The 21655-nt window shown below is 43.7% G+C and overlaps 1 protein-coding gene across 4 annotated transcripts in view; it reads left to right on the forward strand.

Annotated features, from left to right (window-relative positions):
- The window catches only part of klhdc8a (kelch domain containing 8A), a 103398-nt gene that overhangs the window by 45371 nt on the left and 36372 nt on the right, over window positions 1–21655 (forward strand). For all 4 annotated transcript variants that reach the window (XR_011520193.1, XR_011520192.1, XR_011520191.1 and 1 more), the window contains one exon: window positions 18388–18598. Coding sequence is in view for 1 of the 4 variants with exons in the window: in XM_070549813.1 (XP_070405914.1) it covers window positions 18388–18598 (211 nt within the window). In the remaining 3 variants the exon portion in view is untranslated. The remainder of the gene's footprint in view (window positions 1–18387; window positions 18599–21655) is intronic.

The raw sequence follows: 21655 nt of genomic DNA on the forward strand, positions 1-21655 counted from the left end.
ATTAAAAAGTATGTTATTTTACAGCATTCTGGGGTTTTTTATCGTTATGCCAATTTTAAATGTCAAGATAATCTTCCTTTTAAAATTTTAACAAAAATGATCCATTCATTCATTTTCGGCCGCTTATTCGGGGTCGGGTCGCGGGGGCAGTAGCCTAAGCAGGGAGGCCCAGACTTCCCTCTCCCTAGCCACTTGGACCAGCTCTTCTGGGGGGATTCCCAAGGCGTTCGCTGACCAGCTGTGAGACATAGTCTCTCCAGCGTGTCCTGGGTCTTCCTTTAGGCCATCTCCTGGTTGAACATGCCTGGAAGACCTCACCAGGGAGCCATCCAGGAGGCATCCTGACCAGAAACCCGAGACACCTCAACTGGCTCCTCTCAATGTGGAGGAGCAGCGGGTCTACTCCGAGCCCCTCCCAGATGACCAAACTCCTCACCCTATCTCTAAAGGAGACCCCAGCCACCTTACAAAGAAAACTCATTTCGCCCGCTCGTATCCGCAATCTCATTTTTTTGGTCACTATCCAAAGCTCGTGGCCATAGGTGAGGGTAGGAACGCAGATCGACTGGTAAATCGAGAGCTGTGCCTTCTGGCTCTGCTCGCTCTTCACCACGACAGACCGGTGCAAATCCCGCAGGACTGCAGATGCAGCACCAATCTGTCTGTCCATCTCACGCTTCATCTTTCCCTCACTCGTGAACAAGGCCACGAGATGCTTTAACTCCTCCACTTGGGGCAGGACCTCGTCCCTGACCCGGAGAAGGCATTCTACCCTTTTCCGAATCAAGACCATGGTCTCAGATTTAAAGGAGCTGATTCTCATCCCAGCTGCTTCACACTCGGCTGTGAACTTCTCTAATGAGAGCCGGAGATCACGTTCTGTTGAAGCCCAGAGGACCACATCATCTTTAAAAATCAGATCCCTTCAACACCTTGGCTGCAACTAGTATGCCCACCCCTGCTCGGCGCCTCTCAGTGGGAGCAACTCCAGAGTTGTAGAGTGTCCAGCCCCTCTCAAGGAAACTGGTTCTGGAGCCAGAGCCATGCGTCGAGGTGAGTTCGACTATGTCTAGTTGAAACTTCTCAACCTCACACACCAACTCAGAATCCTTCCCCACCAGGGAGGATTCCATGTACTGAGAGCCAGTTTCTGTACCTGAGTATCAGATCGCCACGGTCCCCTCCTTGCACCCGACCCCTTTGGCCTCTCCCATAATTGGTGAGCCCATGGGAAGGGGACTCCACATTTCCTCTTCGGGCTGTGCCCGGCCGTGCTCCATGGGTTAAAGCCTGGCTACCATGCGCTCGCCGGCTTGCCCCACCTCCAGGCCTGGCTCCAGAGGGGGGCCCTGGTGTCCCGCGCCTGGGCGAGGGAACACTGTGTCCATTTAAATCATTCATCATTAGAGGTCTTTGGGCTTCTCTTTGTCTGATCCCTCAACTAGGACCTGTTTGTCATGGGTGACAGGTTGAGCAGGTTGTCCAGTAATCTGAAGGTTGCAGGTTCGATCCCGGCTCTAGGCAGATAATTCTGCTGTTGTGTCCTTGGGCAAGACACTTAACCCACCTTGCCTGCTGGTGGTGGTCGGAGGGACCGGTGGCGCCTGTGCACGGCAGCCTCGCCTCTGTCAGTACACCCCAGGGCAGCTGTGACTACATTGTAGCTCATCACCATCAGTGTGTGAATTTGTGTAAATGGATGAATGATACACTGTAGTGTAAAGTGGGGTCCTTACTCTGAGAGGCACTACACAAGTGTGGGTCATTTATCATTTATCATAACGCCTCAGACAACATAGCTCCTAGGGAACACTCCATGGGACACTAACCCTAACCCACACACCACGGTAAGGTGGAAGCCCAGGGAGGGGAACAAATATGATAAAGACCGGAAATAAATAAGTAAATGTTGTTCCTCTGTGTCATAACTAAGGGGCCATTATTGTCTTTATTTTTGAAGTCAAGAAGGAGTGGCTAACACTGCAGTTCCACCCTCATCCACTAGGGACTGGCAGCAGAAATAAGCAAATCCTCATTCACTCCCATGTTAAAAATGCTAATTTCAAAGCAAAAATGTTTACAGCCTGGTTCAAAAAAACATTTTAGGTTTAATAGATCTAGTTTACATTCATGACAACTCCGAGGGGGTGAATTTTTTTGTAACTCTTCTGTTTAAGTGGAATGAAATGCTTAAAATTCTGAATAATTAATGAGCTTCAGAGCTAGCTCCTGGGAAACGCCTTAGCCTGGGCCTTTTTCTCACGTTAATAGATATTCTGCCATTTTGACTCTCCGAACTTTAGCTTTGTCTTTGGATGTTAATCATGGAATTATTTAGACAACATAGGTAAGCTGTGGTTATTGACTGCACTAACAGCTTTTTATCTGTAAGTAAAATTGTATTTCTGTACTTTATTTCGTTGGTTGAATGGGGGAGAAATGCTGCGTCATTTAACTGCTTGGTCAAACATGTTAATGGGGCTGCTGGCTGAATAAGTAACGTGAGCAGATGCTCGTCTTCTGTCTCTTGCCCAAGACGAGTTGCTAGAGCAGAAGGCTGGCTGTTCCCGTTTCCCGGGGCAGTCAAAGCACGGACACCGGCTCCCATGTGAGGCTGTAGTCATGCTGGAGGTGTCATTTGGAATCGTAGGATGTCCAAGGAAGATCTTGTCTTTCTCGACACAGTAGGGCTCTGGCTGTTTCATTTAGCAGAAAACTGTCTTCCCATGGTAACTGCAGACTGTTCTCTTGCCGTTTCCACCAACAGAAAGCTGTTTTGAGCAGTTTTGTAAAAAAAAATGTGAACTTATCACTGTAAGAATCAGAGGCGAGAAAGACAGAACCTTTCTTGGACATACTAGGATTCCACATGATGCTACCGGGAACCCTGGCCTTTCTGATCAGCTCATTCTCCGCTGTTGAAGATCAATGGGACATTAGCTACATGCTAACTCAAAACTAACTGAGGTTTTCCGGGTGTTTTTAGCAAGAAAAATGCGTTAGAGTGACAACGTGGAGTTGTTTTACTACGTTAGCATGCAGCTAATGTCCCGCTGATCTCCGCCTGTGGAGAATGAGCTTATCTGAAAGACCAAGGTTCCCGGTTGCAGTGTTCTGGCTCTGCTTGTAATTTAACAGTATCAGTCCATATTAGATCCCCGCAGGCGACCAGCATGGCTACAGCCTTGCACTAAAGCCGGTCCGCCGTGCATTTGGGCAACCCCGCAGTCCCCGATGCCCTTCTTAGCTACTTGGGCTAGCTTAGTTAGCTAATAGCTAGATTGGTCGCATTTGTTCCAACCCTGTTCTAAATGTAACAGCCCCACACTCAGCTCCACCTCTTTTCCTATTTTTGGATTGTCTGGGTGTGCCTCAGTCAAAAACTCAGTGGTGGGACCTTCTCATTTTTAGCTTTAACTTTCCCCCTGGCAGAGTAATGGGCGGGCTATATACTCATTTTTGTATGTTGATGGTCATAAAGCAGTGTGTTTATGTGTTTTGCACTTCAAGCACTGATCTAAACAAGCTGACCTGTGTGTCCAGAACTTTATAATTAAATAATTTAACTTAGTAGGAACATTTCACCTATGGCCCGAACGCATTTTGTCCTTCATCTATGCGCAAACCTGAACAGGTCTCACGTGAGAACAGGTTGACAGGTCACCTGCTTGCGCGTAATCAAATGTCTCTATAGGCATTTATAAACACACAAACACACACACACACACTCGCACGCACGCACGCACACACACACACACGCACGCGCGCACACACACACACCTAAAGGATTATTAGGAACACCACACTTACGCAGTGTTAGACCCACTTTCGCCTTCAAAACTGCCTTTATTACATATTATTACTTAGATTAGCCATTTTTGTATTTTGCTTGTTTTTACGTTATGGTATTTTTGTACAACTCTGTTGCTGTGAAGCTCGCACACAAGAATTTCACTCTCATGCACTGTACAAGTGTACCTGCACATGTGACGTGACAATAAAAGTGATTTGATTTGATTTAATTCTACGTGGCGTTGATTCAACAAGGTGCTGAAAGCATTCTTTAGAAATGTTGGCCCATATTGATAGAAAAGCATCTTGCAGTTGATGGAGATGTGTGGGATGCACATCCAGGGCACGAAGCTCCCGTTCCACCACATCCCAAAGATGCTCTATCGGGTTGAGATCTGATGACAGTGGGGGCCGTTGTAGTACATAAAACTCATTGTCATGTTCAAGAAACCAATTAGAAATGACTGGAGCTTTATGACATGGTGCATTATCCTGCTGGAAGTAGCCATCAGAGGATGGGTACATGGTGGTCATGAAGGGATGGACATGGTCAGAAACAATGCTCAGGTAACCCGTGACATTGAAACCATGCCCAATTGGCACTAAGTGGCCTAAAGTTTGCCAAGAAAACATCCCCAAACCATTACTCCTCTACCAGCCTGCACAAGGGTAACAAGGCATGATGGATCCATGTTATCATTCTCTTTTTCCAGTTTTCAACTGTCCGGTTTTGGTGAGCTCGTGCAAATTATAGCCTTTTTCCTATTTGTAGTGGAGATGATGGTACCCGGTCGGGTCTTATGTTTATGTATTTAGCAGACGCTTTTGTCCAAAGCGACTTACAAGTTATAATCGGCATATTGTCCTTGAGGCTAACAACAACAAACAACAACAACAAACAATTTCAGTCAGTCATAGGTGGCAGTGAGGCAGCATGATGAATCATGGAGAGGAGGGAACAAGGAGTGGACAGTAGAGAGGGGGACGGGTGCAGGGAGGGTGCTAGTTTAGAAGATGCTCTCTGAAGAGCAGGGTCTTCAGGAGTTTCTTGAAAATTGAAAAGGAAGCCCCTGTTCTGGTAGTGCTTGGTAGGTCATTCCACATTTGTGGAATGATGCATGAGAATAGTCTGGATTGTCCTGAGCGTGGTGTAGGCATTGCTAGCCGACCATCCTGTGATGACCGGAGCGGCCGGGCCGAGACGTAAGCCTTTGCAAGAGGATTCAGGTAGATGGGAGCCGTACCATCTCGGACTTTGTATGCTAGTGTTAGCAATTTGAATTTGATGCATGCAGCTAGCGGTAGCCAGTGGAGCTCAATGAACAGAGGGGTGACGTGTGCTCTTTTAGGCTGATTGAAGACCAGACGCGCCGCTGCGTTCTGGACCATTTGAAGAGGTCTCACAGTACTGGCTGGAAGACCAGTTAGAAGGGCATTGCAGTAATCGAGGCAGGAGATGACAGTAGATTGCATCAGGAGCTTGGAGGTATGGTCTGATCTTTCGTATGTTATACAGCGCAAAATGGCATGAATAAGCAACAGATGCAACATGATCTTTAAAGGTCAGGTGTTCGTCAAACACAACACCCAGATTTCGAACTGCCTTTGAAGGAGCCAGAGATAGGAAGTCATTTTGGATTGAGATATTGTGCTGTATGGATGGTTTTGCAGGGATGACAAGGAGTTCAGTTTTAGAAAGGTTGAGTTGGAGATGGTGGGATTTCATCCATTTTGATATGTCAGAGAGACAGTTTGATATTTGTGCAGAGACAGTGTGGTCGTCCGGTGGAAATGACAGATGGAGCTGGGTGTCGTCTGCATAGCAGTGGTAGGAGAAGCCATGTGATTGAAGGTTTTGATCGAAGGTATGATCTGTTCCGGAACTGCGCTGCTCTGGGTGGCTGCATGTTGGAGTAGCTCTGTTGATTATATGTAAGTTTTGCCTTTTTTTGGATGTTTTTTTCTTCTGGTTTCTCAAGAAAAGCGGTGTTTTTTGGACGTTTTGCTTTTCTGTTTCTAGTGCTGTGAATCTTAGAGGATTTTGACTGCTATTTTTTCAAAATTTTCCACTTTTTTAGCATTTGTTATGATGTGTAACCATGGCAACAAGGTGGTTTACAATTGGGAGCAGCTGATTAACATTGGAAAGGCTGAAATAATACCTCAACTGAAGCCACAAATCCCAAATGAGCTAAAACGCAAGAAGCATGGGTGCAGAGCGGGAGCAAAACGGAGACAGAGAAATAGGAAATTCAAACCATCTCTTCCATCGATCATAATGGGCAATGTGAGATCACTGGCCAACAAGATGGATGAACTCCAAGCCCTTTCAAGGACTCAGCCGGAGTATCGGCAGTGCGATGTTTTGTGTTTTACTGAGACGTGGCTGCAGGACCATATCCCTGATTCCAGCGTCTCTCTGCCAGGATTCCTGACTGTACGAGCAGACAGAGATCTGAAGAGGAGCGGGAAAAGAAAAGGAGGTGGAGTGGCAGTGCTTGTCAACAACAGATGATGCCGTCCAGGTCATGTTCAGTGAAATGTCGTCTCTGCAGCCCAGCTGTTGAACTCTTGGCAGTAAGTTGTTGCCCATATTATTTGCCAAGAGAGTTCACCAGTGTTGTCTTGGCAACCATTTATATTCCACCTTCAGCCATTGCTGAGAATGCATGTGATGCCATCAGTTCCGTTGTCGCTAAGCTACAAACCCAGCACCCCAATGCATTTGTGGCTATATCTGGTGATTTTAATCATGCCTTGCTCTCTGCTACACTTCCAACATTTCAACAGTTTGTCAGCTGCTCCACCAGAGAAAACAAGACATTGGATTTGTGTTATGCAAATGTAAAGAATGCATACATGTCCAAAACAAGACCTCCTCTGGGACAATCAGATCACAATCTTGTTTTTCTCTGCTCAGCATACAGACCACTTGTTCAGAGGCAACCAGTGGCAAGAAGAACTGTGAGAAGATAGTCACAGGACGCTGAAGAAGCCTTGCAAGGTTATTTTGAGACCACAGATTGGATGACTCTCTGCCAAGGATATGAAGAGGACATCAATGCCATGACTGGATGTGTCACTGACTATATGAACTTCTGTGTGGACAACATCATGCCCACCACAGCAGTGAGATGCTTCGCTAATAACAAACCCTGGATCACCAGTGAACTGAAGAATCTGCTAAATGAGAAAAAAAGAGCCCTCAAGGAGGAAGACAGGGAATTATTGATGAGTATACAGAAGCAACTGAAGATCAAGATCAGAGACAGCAAGGAGGCATACAGGAAGAAGCTGGAGAACAAACTACAGAGGAACAATATCAGAGATGTCTGGTCAGGGATGAAGAAGATCACAGCCTTCAAGCAGAGGAAGGATTGCACAGATGGCAGCCTGGACACAGCCAATGAACTGAACAAGTTCTTAAATAGGTTCAGTTCAGGAACAAACCCAGCATCCTCCTCGCCTGTCCCCAGCCAATCAGACATCCCATCCTCCTCTGATCCAACATTTTCCTGTCACACGCCAGCTCTTTTGTCCTCTAACGCAGTCATGGACTCTTCTGGTTCTGTAAATCTGTCTTCAACCAAGTCAGGAGATGCTGCTGCCCCAGTTACCTCCCCCTCCCACCTATCTGTCTCTAGAAGTCAGGTGAAGAGGCAGCTGGAGAGACTGAACAGGAACAAGGCTGCAGGTCCAGATGGTGTCAGCCCCAGAGTACTGAAGGCCTGTGCAGAGCAGCTCTATGGGATTCTGCAGCTTCTCTTCAACCTCAACCTGGCCCAGGAGAAGGTTCCAGTCCTGTGGAAGACATCCTGCCTTGTTCCAGTTCCAAAGAAAACTCACCCATCAGTCAATGATGACTACAGACCGGTTATCCTCACATCCCACATCATGAAGGTCCTGGAGAGACTCCTGTTGGTCCACCTGAATAATCAAACTACAACATATCAGGACCCGCTGTAGTTTGCTTATCGCCATGGAGTTGGAGTTGAAGATGCCATCGTCCAGCTGCTTTAACCAACCCACTGTCATCTGGACAAAGCAGGCAGCAGTGTGAGGGTCATGTTCTTTGATTTCTCCAGTGCATTTAACACAATCCAGCCTGATGTTCTATGCCAGAAACTCCAGAAGACACAGGTGGGGGCCTCAACTATCGCCTGGATTAAAGACTACCTGACAAACAGACCACAGTTTGTGAGGCTGAAGAACTGCACATCAAACCAGGTGATCAGTAACATTGGAGCACCACAGGGGACTGTACTCTCACCATTCCTTTTCACCCTGTACACCTCAGACGTCCAGTACAAATCAGAGACCTGTCATCTACAGAAATACTCAGATGACTCTGCAGTTGTCGGGTGTATCAGAGAAGGACAGGAAGCTGAGTACAGAGAGCTGGTGGAGCGCTTTGTGGCATGGTGTGGAAACAATCATCTGATCTTGAACGTGAACAAAACAAAGGAGATGATTTTAGAATTCAGAAGAAACAGGGTGGAGTCAAACACTGTTTCCATCATGGGGAAAGAAGTGGAGGTGGTTGAGGAATACAAATACCTTGGAGTTCACTTGGACAACAGACTGGACGGGAGAAAGAACAGCGAAGCCGTTTACAAGAAGGGACACAGCAGACTGCACTTCTTGAGGAGGCATAGGTCCTTCAATGTCTGTAGCAAGATGCTGCAGATCTTTTACAAGTCTGTTGTTGAGAGTGTAATCTCTTCAGCCATCGTCTGTTGGGGTAGCAGCATCAGAAGCAGGGACCTGAAAAGGCTCAACAGCCTAATAACAAAGGCTGGTTCTGTTCTGGGGACGACTGTGGAACCGCTGGAGGAGATAATGCAAAGAAGGATTCTCCAGAGAATCAAGAGAATGATGGACAACCCTGAGCATTCTCTTCACAAGACTGTCCGACAACGGAAGAGTGTCTTCAGTCAGAGGCTTCTTCAGTTTCGCTGCAACACTGACCGCTACTGGAGATCCTTCCTGCCAACAGCCATTGTAATATACAACAACTCTTTGATGACTTGATTATTATTATTATTCTGAGCTACTACAGCAATCAGTTTCCCTCTGGGATTAATAAAGTATTTTTGAATTGAATTGAATTGAATGATCTTACCCAGTGAGGTGGTGAATATGGCAAAGAGAAGAGGTCCTAGTACAGAGCCCTGGGGGACTCCTGTGGCAAGATGGTGCACGGTAGAGGATTGTCCAAGCCAAGATACACTGAATGATCGTCCTGTGAGGTACGATTCATACCAGGCGTGTGCTTTCTCTGTGATGCCCATGCTAGAGAGTGTGGACAAAAGGAAGCCCTGGTTGACAGCGTCAAATGGGTCTTCTGCTGTTGTAGCCCATCCGCCTCAAGGCTGTGCATGTTGTGGCTTCACAAATGCTTTGCTGCATTCCTTGGTTGAAACGAGTAGTTATTCCAGTCAAAGTTGCTCTTCTATCAGCTTGAATGAGTCAACCCAATTCAGACTGTTGTCACGTTCTGCCCCTGCCTTCCTGACTGTGTCTCTCTCCTGCCCTGATTAGCCCTTATTGTTTTCACCTGTCCCTTGTTTACCTGCCCATGTGTTCCTGATTTCCCTGTGTATTTATACCTCCCTCCTTGTGCCAGTCTTTGTCAGATCTTTGTTTGTGTTAGCTGTCAGCGTTGTGTTTTGTCCTGCCGTTCCCACTCTATTATTAAAACCATTCTTACTTCATCCGAGCCTGCATTTTTACCTCCTGAGCTGCCTCTCCACACATGGTCCATCATCTCCAGCCACACATCATGACAACTGTGAAATACTCAGAGCGACCCGTCAGGCACCAACAACCATGCCATGCTCAAAATAGCTTAAATCACTTGTCTTTCCCATTCTGACATTCAGTTTGGAGTTCAGGAGATTTTATTGGCCAGGACCACACCCCTAAATGCATTCAAGCAACTGCCATGTGATTGGTTGATTAGATAATTGCATTAACCCTTTAAGACCGGCGGGAGCACCAGCACTCCCATTTGCATAACTGTATTCAAATGCTTGTAGAACTGAAACTATATAAGACAGAACAATTTTTTTTCTTTTTCAAATTAAACCGGATGAGGTACACTTATTTCTCACATACTGAGCATGTCAGAGCGCTCCATATTTCCACTAATGAGTTTGCAAAAACACAACCAAAATGCACAAATAAGAAAAGCGTTTTCATTCAGACAAAGACTCTGTGTCGTCCTGATCTGCAGCTCACAGGGCTTCACACGCTTGAATAAACGTCACCACGTTGTCAACATGAACTGTAACATGATTATCACTCACCCAATCACCTGCTTTGACGTCATTTTCCGCGGATAGTAGTTCTTTGCAGTCTCAGGCTTTCGGCTTTTTCTTGTGCTTTTTCACCATAATAAGTTTAGACAAACACACCCAACACACATCACACACCCACTACAAACTCCCGACTCACTCACACACCACTACGAACGTTTTGATGACTCACAGACCCGCCAAACAGTACATCCTCCCTCCTGGAAGCCGTTGACACCATTACAGAGCCAGATGATGTTTAAGTTTCAGTTTCTGTTTCCTCATGTATATACTCCTGCAATATTCTTTATTATTGTTATTTTTATTAGTGAGAGAAAAGGAAAACTTTATACTACTGAAAAATTGGCTACAAATATTGAACATTATTATATTAGACTCCTGCTGATTATTATTATTGATGTTTTTGTTACAGTTTATATAAGTGAGTGCATCTCAGAAACTAATTTATGGAAGCACTTCAAATTAATTTGTTGTTGTTTGAAAGAATTGTGTGAAACCTTTTTTATTGACAATTTTGAGGGATAAAGGTGTGGAATTTCTGTATAATGAAAAATATGTGCACAAACAAAATATTTTCCATTTCTGTAAGGATAATTGCATTTTTTAGCTAAATATTTAGTTGCTATGAACATTTGACATTTATATTATTAAAATTTTGAATGTAAGGGTTGTATTGCTGTACAGCAGGTTGAAATACTCCAAAAAATGGCACCACAGCATGTAAAAATGTAAATATAGGTTCTGGCAAACTTGTCCTATGGCAGGTTCTTAAAGGGTTAATGAAAAGTTGAACAGATGTTCCTAATAATCCTTTAAGTCAGCGGTTCCCAAACTTATTTAGCCGCGCACCCCCTTCTTTGTCCCGACCATGTCGACACCCCCCCCCCCCCCCCAGCCCCACCTCAGGGCATGTTTATCTATCTATCTATCTATCTATCTATCTATCTATCCATCTATCTATCTATCTATCTATCTATCTATCTATCTATCTATCTATCTATCTATCTATCTATCTATCTATCATCCATCTATCTATCTATCTATCTATCTATCTATCTATCTATCTATCTATCTATCTATCTATCTATCTATCTATCTATCTATCTATCTATCTATCTATCTATCTATCTATCTATCTATCTATCTATCTATCTATCTATCTATCTATCTATCTATCTATCTATCTATCTATCTATCTATCTATCTATCATCTATCTATCTGTCTGTCTGTCTGTCTGTCTGTCTATCTATCTATCTATCTATCTATCTATCTATCTATCTATCTATCTATCTATCTATCTATCTATCTATCTATCTATCTATCTATCTATCTATCTATCTATCTTTCTGTCTGTCTGTCTGTCTGTCTGTCTGTCTGTCTGTCTGTCTATATCTATCTATCATCTATCTATCTATCTATCTATCTATCTATCTATCTATCATCTATCTATCTATCTATCTATCTATCTATCTATCTATCTATCTATCTATCTATCTATCTATCTATCTATCTATCTATCATCTATCTATCTATCATCTATCTATCTTATCTATCTATCTATCTATCTATCATCTATCTATCTATCTATCTATCTATCTATCTATCTATCTATCTATCTATCTATCTATCTATCTATCTATCTATCTATCATCTATCTATCTATCTATCTATCTATCTATCTATTTATCTATCTATATATATATATATATATATATATATATATATATATATATATATATATATATATATATCAGATGTCACACTAAACAGTCACTCGACAGACAGGGTTACAAAAATATGATCGACCTTTTTCCCCATGACTTTCATTTTTATGTTCATGTATTATGTATTTTTGAAATAGTAATTAATAAACCCAGGTAGCACATAAACAATGCAATTTAACGGTTTTCTTAAAGCAGGAACGTTTAACCAGAGCGCTCTCCTTCCTTCTGCTCTGCGTAAACCTGAGCTGGTCAACTACTTGTACGTAATCAAATGTCTATAGGGGAAAAGATGGAAAAGATATAGTCATGAGGTTCACTTTTGCCTCAGACCGACTTATTGCTGTTTTATGGTGTGGCTGAATGCGATCCGCTGCCACGTGGACTGGAATAACAAATGCTGCAGTAACATGAGATGTAGTCAGGTTCATGAGGAGTCACTGGCTGGAGCGGACTCGACTTTAATACGTCATCCCAAAATAGAAGCTAATATCTTAATTTTACCTTGAATAAAAATGTTGTTATAAAACCTCTTAAAAGTTTTTTTTTTTATCACAGAGGAGATAGCGTTCATTTCTGCCTTCAGTCTGACGGCGCAGCATGTGTATGGAACTAGGATTGGGACAATATTCAGCGTAACTTGTACCAAGTTTTGTAACTTCGAACATGTTTCATCACATGTAACTTTGGATTTGTAACTTGTAACTTCAGTTTTCTAACTTGTAATTCTCAATTCGTACTTGTATTTCTTGTTTTGTAACAGGAACATTGTATTTTGTACATGTATTTTTTATTTTGTAAAATCTAACTTTTATTTTGTACATTTACTACTCATTTTGTAACATCAAACATTCATTCAGAAACATGAAACTTTCGTTTTGTAACTAGCAGACTTCCTAATTGAAAAAAATCAAGGTACAAGTTTGAAATCAAAACTCTCAAAACACACATTTCATTCTACAGGTACAAACCTCAACTCTTTTTGTCTCGATTCTAGCGTCAGTGGGAGGAACTTGGGTGGAACCAATGAGAGCACGAGTCTTAGCTACCAATCACGTTTCTCGAATTCCTGTCCAATCATTGGGAGAGGAGGGCAGGGTTCTGTCAGAGCTGTAGAGACAACACTCCGAATGTCCGAATCCACAGGCATGATGCTTACGAGTACGGGTCCTCGCCGGTCTAGCAAGGCCGGGTCCTTGAAGACCGCTAAAACCGGAAGTCAGCGGCTCTGAATTCAGACAGTCTAGCCTTCACCTCTACGGTGGCCCGTACGTCCCGTCACAGCCGTGGCGGCAGCTACACGCAAAGGAAACATGCTAAAGCTAGCGAAAATGGAGCAGGAATATTAAGGATCTGCAGCAGCTTCACGTCCATCAGCAGCGTTTGTTCACAACCGTTTTCAGGTAAAGTAACTTTGTTTATTCTAGAAGCTTTCAGGACTTACATGTTAACTTTAGATGGTTTCATGTATGTTTTAAGCTACAGAATGAACTTGTTAAAAGTACACAACACATTACTACAGAGTATTATCATGTAGGTAATTCATATAAACCAAATGCATTATAAATGTTGAATGCAGCAGGATGTTTTCTAATTTTATTTGGACTGTAAAATTTCTTATTTAGCATCAAATGAGGATAAAACATTTTAAAAAACAGGCTTTTTAATAAAATAGCATTGAACTGTTTTCAATGTGCATTTGTTTATTCAACTTAAGCCTAATAATGATTAGATCTGTCTTAAAAATTTAATTATCTGTAGTTTTTCCTGCTGCTTTTCTTTAAACTGAACAGAACCAGTGTACTGCAGGTTATAGGTTTGTTTTACATTTTTCTATAAAAAAAAAACCTCTTATTTAATCTATTACAGGTCAGCATGCACTGTGCTGCACATCTGCCTCTGTGCTGGTGAAGTTGTGGGTCTGCAGGATGAGCCTGAGGAAGATGTGTGTGGAGGAGGTCAGTGGTGCTCTGTCCTGGAGGAGGTACCAGCAGACCACCACTGCTGTTAACAGGCAAGTCATTCACAGAGATGTAACAGCCGTCGTCTGAGCCAGCCCAGCAGGCCCTGTAGATGGACGATGGAGTGGACAGTGAGAGGAAGCGTCCCAAAGCTCTCTCTGCAGACCGTCCTGTATGATGTTCCTCTGGCCAGAAACGTCCAGCCACGGGTCTGCTCCAGCCCTCCATCCACGCCTGGATCCTCCTGCAGCAGATCCAGCTGCACTGTTAAAGACTTCCTGCTCACTCAGTTTAAATAAATGATCCAGGAAGAGTCACTCAGGTCAATCCTGCTTTAACCGTACATAACTGGTCCATACTGGTTCTGATCTGTAAATAAGTGTAACCTATTATAAATAATCTTGTCTCCTTACCATCTTTTCATTTTCTGTTCATGTAACATGTTCAAAAACATCTGTAATAATAAAACTGGTGATAAAACCAATGACCAGAAAGTTATTAGTATTTGTTTTAATAAATGTGTTCAAATATCAAACAGCTAAATAACATTAACATGATGACAGTAGAAGGCCTCTCTCCCAGGAGGACCACCAGGTAAAGCCTCTCCTGACCCTGGACACCTGCAGTCCTACAGAGAAAATCAGACCACAGGTGACAAAAAGGCAATAAACACATTTTTACATTTATCCACATGAGAAGATAAAAATTATACTCTTCACACAAACTTTTTACTTCATTATAACGTGTCAGCTGTGTAAATCCCCGAATGTAAAACTAGTTTTCACAGCAGAACTTCTGTGGTTGTGTGTAAACAGCTTCACTCTTCACCTCTAAGCTTAATAAAAACGCTTCTTTGCTCCGTTGTCCTTAAAACAAATGATAAGTTTAATTCGCTACACACACACGCACACACACACACACACACACACACACACACACACACACACACACACACACACACACACACACGGGAATAACTGGGACCCGTGAAACAAACTCGTTCTGGCTGATTTCTGCCTAAAATGTAATTTAAAGAACAAATATACAAACAAAAAATGTCTATAAACTGAACCGCTTTAAGCTTTTTAGATTTCTAAGGCTAGTTTTTAACAAACTTACGTTTAAAACTTCGTAGCTCTCCCCATTTTCTCTTCCTGTTGAAAATCCACAGCCGGCGCGCAAAGCATGCTGGGATAGCCTTGTTCTGTGAGGAGACAACGAAGCGGTTAGCTAACGCTTCACAATGCAACAAAATGATGACATTTCATCAACTTCCCGGAGAAAATCCTTCCGAAACACCGCAAATGAACTGCAGTCAATGCAGCAGCGGGGCTGTTTGGAACTATTCGAAGCTACATGAACCACGTGACTTCCCCATTCCATAGGAGTCTATTGGAGTGTCGTGACTCTCTACAGCTCTGACAAAACCCCGCCCTCCTCTCCCAATGATTGGACAGGAATTTGAGAAACGTGATTGGTAGCTAAGGGTCGTGCTCTCATTGGTTCCACCCAAGTTCCTCCCACTGAGGCTAGAATGGAGACAAAAAGATCTGTAACACTGTAGGATTTGAGGTTTGTACCTGTAGAATGAAGTGTGTGTTTTGAGAGTTTTGATTTCAAACTTGTACCTTGATTTTTTTTCAATTTGGTAGTCTGTTAGTTACAAAACGAAAGTTTCATGTTTCTGAATGAATGTTTGATGTTACAAAATGAGTAGTGAATGTACAAAATAAAAGTTTGATTTTACAAAATAAAAAATACATGTACAAAATACAATGTTCCTGTTACAAAACAAGAAATACAAGTACGAATTGAGAATTACAAGTTAGAAAACTAAAGTTACAAGTTACGAATCCAAAGTTACTTGTGATGAAACATGTTTGAAGTTACAAAACTTGGTACAAGGTATGCTGAATATTGTCCCAATCCTAGCTCCATACATGCGCTTGTTGAATCGGTGCGTGCATGTGTGTGTGTGTGTGCGTGCGTGCGTGCATGTGTTTGTGTGCGTGCATGCGTGCGTGTGTGTGCGTGTGTGTGTGCGTGCGTGTGTGTGTGTGAGTGTGTGCGTGTGTGCTTGTGTGTGTGTGTGTGTGTGTGCAGCACAGCTCCATGAGCCGCTCCAGTCACCGCGTCTTGTTATTGGCGCTATTTAAACCACTTGTAAAGAAATAGAGTGATGAAACGATCTAGAGTTGTATTTTAATACACTGTAAGTAGATCTAGTTTTATAATCAGAAGATGGGCTGTTTTTATCATCAGGGAGTTTAATTAAACACTCTGTATTGACTTTGAGACAAGAAAAGAGAGAGAGTTGGGATCGTTTAAGAATCTTTAATTTCTTAATTATAAATTCTTAACAATCTACCAGGACTAACTCTGTGATGGATGAAAATGGATTTGGATGTTGTGTTGGTGCGTGTGTGTGTGTGTGTGTGGTTGGTTCAGACTCCTTAGGCTGACGGAGCGGATCTGGTTGTTATGACTACGGACCACGAGGTTTTGGAAGCTGATGACATGAGCAGCTATTTTGCCGTGTACGTACCCTGTGGAGTCTCCCAGGTAGATCAGGAAATGCCAGGTCCGAGGGGACCTCGGATGTGTACTGGAGCTGGTTGAAGCAGCGATCACAGCACGTCAAAGCCCGTCTGAAGGGTCGACCCCGGTACCATCGGCAGCGTCAGCTAGTGGTGCTCTTATTTTGAAGGGATGTCGTCTTGCTGGTAAACAACGGAAATCTCCAGTAGCTTCAAAGTTCTCAGTTAAAGAAGAAAGCACATCTGGCCAGGCTGTACTTCTCTTTTAATGACGGTGGAACCCCGTAGGACTTCCAACTGAACAGAACTGAAGTCAAAATGGAACTGAGCTTAAAATGGCGTTGCCTTGTTTTATATCTCTGAATTGTTGATAAGTTTTAGTAAAGCGGATTGGACACTTTAAGTCAACAAGCCAGATTCTCTTGCGGCAGCCGAAAGCTCTGATTGGTTGGAACAATGTGTCATGCGTTTCTATGGAGATGAGGGTCAGTCTGTCTGTGCAGTAGTCCTGTTTTCATTAAACAGATAAATCATGACATCTTTATTCCACAGATCATTCACTTGATTATTATTGATCAACATCTGTTTCGACTAGCTTTAATCACAAATAAAGTACTTTGATTATTGAAAAGCGTTCTTCTTCTCCTTCTGGCTCTTCTCCTGGAATGTAAACAGTCTGAGGAACACCCGACCTTGGCGTTTTCTACACGGGTGTTACTGTGCACAGGGGCAGCTGTGTGGAGCTGAAAATAACGAACTTCATAACGTTACACAATGTTGTAAAATTCTGCCCAGCCCAGATGTGCTCACATGTGCACCCGTGAGCCGTGGTTCTGCTGGAACGCGTCTGACCTCTGACAGACGCACTCTGAACTTCAGATCTTCAGCGCGCTGTCAATAGCCTGACACGTTTAGAATGCTGTCCCACAGTCAGTGTGCTAATATAATAATATAATAATGCTAAAATGCTTAGATGGGAATAATTTCTTGATTTTTTTTTGTTACATCCACAATGTTCTGTGTGTGAGGTTTACAACATCAGAACACCTGCATGAGACAGGTGTTAATTACAATCTGCCAGAATGACTCGCCACCTTCAGATTCCTCCAACACCGTTAAAAATGATCAAATACGGAACATATCGGCGTGCGCAGGCCAGAGTGCTGAAGCTCGGAGCGCATTATTATTATGAAGCTAGGGCACATGTGGAGGACACACACACACACACACACACACACACACAAGCAAAATATACTTGTTTTCAGTTACATTTATTGGGCCCGCTTACTTTTTCTTAGGCCCACCCACAAATGAGTTTCTACGCTAATGGTGACATATGACAGACTTCTCTGAGCTCCGCAGCCATTACACTTTTTACCTCGCGCACCCCCTAGCGGCAGCTTGAGCACTGTATTTTGAAAGGGCTGTATTAATATAGCACCTTCTTAAGGTTCTACAACCCCCCTAGGTGCTTCACAACACAATCAGTCCTTCACCCATTCACACACACATTCACACACTGGTGGGGATGAGCTATTATGTAGCTACAGCTGCCCTGGGGTGCACTGAAAGAGGCAAGGCTGCTGAGCACAGGTGGCAACGGTGCCTGCAACCACCACCAGCTGGCAAGGTGGGTTAAGTGTCTTGCCCAAAGACACAGCAGCATTCTCTGGTTGGAGCAGGGATTGAACCTGCGACTTTCTGATTATTGGAAAAGCCGCTCTACTTTCTGAGCTACTGATGCCCCGGTCATGTTTTTTCTATTGGTAAATGCAGTTTGCTAGTTTAGCATTAGCACCCAGCAGCAATTGTGCGGTGATGTCAGCTGTAGAGTAGGCTGTTGTTCCAAATTCCAACAAGGAACTTTGCATATTTCCTCGAATGTTGCAGTTTATTGACTAAACATGAAGTTTAATACACACCAATTCCTTCTGATTTAAAATGAAAAATTGCATATTTTCCTGCAGTTTCCTGCTCCCAAACTGGAAAAGTGAGGGACACAACATAGAAGTTTGTATGTACAGATGTGGTATAAAGTCAGCTGTTTCCTGTCTGCAGAGTGATCGGTGGTTAGGTCTGCCCCCTATGCCCACTCCTCGGGCCGGAGCTGCTGTGGCGGTGCTGGGCAAGCAGATCCTAGTGGTGGGAGGAGTGGGAGAAGACCAGAGGCCACTGAAGGTGGTGGAGATGTACAACACAGAGGAAGGCAGGTGGAAGAAGAGGAGCGCTCTGCGTGACGTGCTGATGGGTGTATCCATCACCGTGAAAGGTACCTCTTCAATGTCCTTCCTCCTCACACACACACACACACACACACACACGCACGCACGCACGCACGCACGCACGCACGTACGCACGCACGCACACACACACACACACGCACGCATGCGTGTGTGTGTGTGTGTGTGTGTGTGTGTGTGTGTGTGTGCATGTGTGTGTGTGTGTGTGTATGTGTGTGTGTGTGTATGTGTGTGTGTGTGTGTGTGTATGTGTGTGTGTGTGTGTGTGTATGTGTGTGTGTGTGTGTGTGTGTGTATGTGTGTGTGTGTGTGTGTGCGTGCGTGTGTGTGTATGTGTGTGTGTGAGAGAGAGAGAGACGCAGCAATGAAAACGACAACTAATGAACCGGGTCTCCCCCAGAAACGTCTCTAAGCCCAGCAGACAGAGAGAGCTGGGGGTGGGGTCTGGCAGAATGCTTCGCTGCCATGCATTGTCAGCGGGGGAGGGTGTGGGGAGTGTGTGCTTGGCTTAGACGGGGATCAAGCAAGGCCTGGCGCTGAGGGAAACCCTAAAAGAAGCTGCAACAGGGACTGTGATGAGAAAACACACTCGGGGTGGTGGGCCTTTTCCAGCAGCGGTCTTCCTGGCGTCTCCATGATCGTGGGATCGTGGGTTTAGGGTGCAGGTCTGTGACCTCTCACACTCACTAGTGGATTCTCCTATGGAGAAACCTTACATATACAAGCACGTTGTCACGACCATGTTTTGTGTTTAAAATGAAGGATGCATCTGAGCAGAGGTGTGCGTCATTTATTTATGCAGGGTTTTTCCTGCGTTCAGGTTTGCATGGCGGCCGCCTCCAGCTGATGTTGTGCCGCCCCAGCCTGATTTCACTCTTCCCCCAGCTATTTGGACGTTATTATAACTGCAGTTGCAGCGTTGCTCCACTACAGGGCGCTGTATCAGCAGCGGTGCACCAAAAAGCGCTGAAACCGCTGCAGAAAAATAAGATCAAATATTGCTTTTCTTGCTAGTTGGTACATATCTGTGGTTGGTGGTGCTATTGTAGGGTGACCACACGTCCTCTTTCCCCCGGACATGTCAACTTTTTACTCCCCTTCTGGGGGAGAGGGGGGTCCTACATGGATCAAAATGTCCGGTTTTTCATGCAGGAGCAGGGATGGAGTTATGGGGGCTAGATATCTTTGAGGGAGAGATCCAGTTTCTGCCTATATTACAGTATTTATGGACTCTCAGCGTAGCGGGGCTCTGTTGAGCGGAGAGGACGCAGAGCGCTGATCGTTGGTGCGCCCGCTTCATCTGGTGCACGATATATTCTCAAGGTGTTGCAACAAAACTATTATAGTGAACACATGATCGTTCATATCTGTTTGTATCCTCTGGTATTCTGTCTTTTAATCGTTCCTGACGCACTCGCTCATCGTGTGCTGCGGTGATTTCACCTCACTGAGCACACAGCTTCACGCAGCATCGAAACGCGCTCTCCGCTCTGCGGTCAGGAGGTCTCTTTCATCAGCGTAGTTCAGAAGTGGTGAAAAAGTAAGAATCCAGGCAGCAGATTCTCTGGAGAGTTTAGAGGAGATGCAGGAAGATGAGAGACAGACAGGACAGGAAGTAGTTCAATAAAAACAAGAAAACAAAGTGTTGAAAAGTAAAGTGTAGGTAGATTTATCTCCACTACACGTTTTCACCTGTATAAAACAACAAGTTATACACATGTAATATTTATACATCTGATACAGTTCAGATCACCGTCAACACTCAGTCACACACCCAGGGCCGTATCAAGGCATTCTGGGGGCCAAGGCAAAACGGAACCCCCCCAACCCTAACCCGTACATAACAGACATGCCACCATTACACTGTTAGCAGCAGAAATGACATGTTATTAGCATTTCCAACACAAATGCATGTTAATGAAATGCATTATATTTTACTGGATACATTTATGTGTTATTGTGACTAAGATGAGTGTTATTAATACAAACCTAACATGTTACTGAAATGTAGGTCACATGTTTAAAAACATTTTAACTATAAATATCAGACGGGAAAAAGGAACTAAACACCAATCTAATGCATATTATTGAGCCTTTTATAATATTTAGCCTTTAAAAAGTGAGACAGTTGAATGCACGTAGTATACATGTGCTGGTGCACGGTCAGGATGGTACCACCTCTGCCTCGGTTTGAGCCAGGAGAAACCCTGTTTGGTTCTCTACTTTTACTAAACTAATACTGTCATTTATTTATGTAGTTCTCTAGTGTACTAAACAAGTACTGTCATTAATTGACGAAGTTCTCCACTTTTACTAAACTAATACTGTCATTTATTTATTTGTGTAGTTCTCTACTTTGGTTAAACAGTACATGTTAAAATCTAAGCTCAGCTCGGCAGTGACCTAAAATACATAAATATAATTTTTCTTACCGAAAAAAATGAAGTGGAGACTCCTTGGACGCTCTATTAGTGCAATTAATGCCACAGCAAGTCATTTTGTCCAACAATTGCACAATAATATCCAAACAACAATACACAAACGCTACAACTAATGGTCTAAGTTGAGAGACTCAAAATCCCGGAACAGTTTCCAGGCCAGACCGAGGCTCTACTGAGGCCTTTCCACGGAGCTAGCTCTGTGGTCACGTGGGTCTGATGCTCATTAATTATACAGAATTTTAGGCTTTTAATACACTTAAACAGAAGAGTGAGAAAAACATTCACCCCCCTCAGAGTTGTCATGAGTGTAAACTAGATCATTTAAACCAAAAACATGTTCTGGTACCAGGCTGTAAACATGTTTATTTCTGCTGTGAAATTGGTATTTTTAACATGGGAGTCAATGGGGATTTGCTCGCTTCTGACACCAGCCCCTAGTGGATGAGGGTGGAACTGCAATTTTTGTCACTTCCTGTTTAGCTTCATCTTCAGACCCGATTTATGGGGGCTTGGTTCCTACGCACAATATAGGCACAGTTCTGTGTGTAGATACGGTTGATAAATGAGGCCCCTGGTTTCATCTCAAATCAAATGTCAAAATGATCAATAATATTGATAATTCATATTAATATGAAGTATCAATAT

The sequence above is a fragment of the Nothobranchius furzeri genome, chromosome 3 (genome assembly GCF_043380555.1).
Source record: "Nothobranchius furzeri strain GRZ-AD chromosome 3, NfurGRZ-RIMD1, whole genome shotgun sequence".
Lineage (NCBI taxonomy): Eukaryota > Metazoa > Chordata > Actinopteri > Cyprinodontiformes > Nothobranchiidae > Nothobranchius > Nothobranchius furzeri.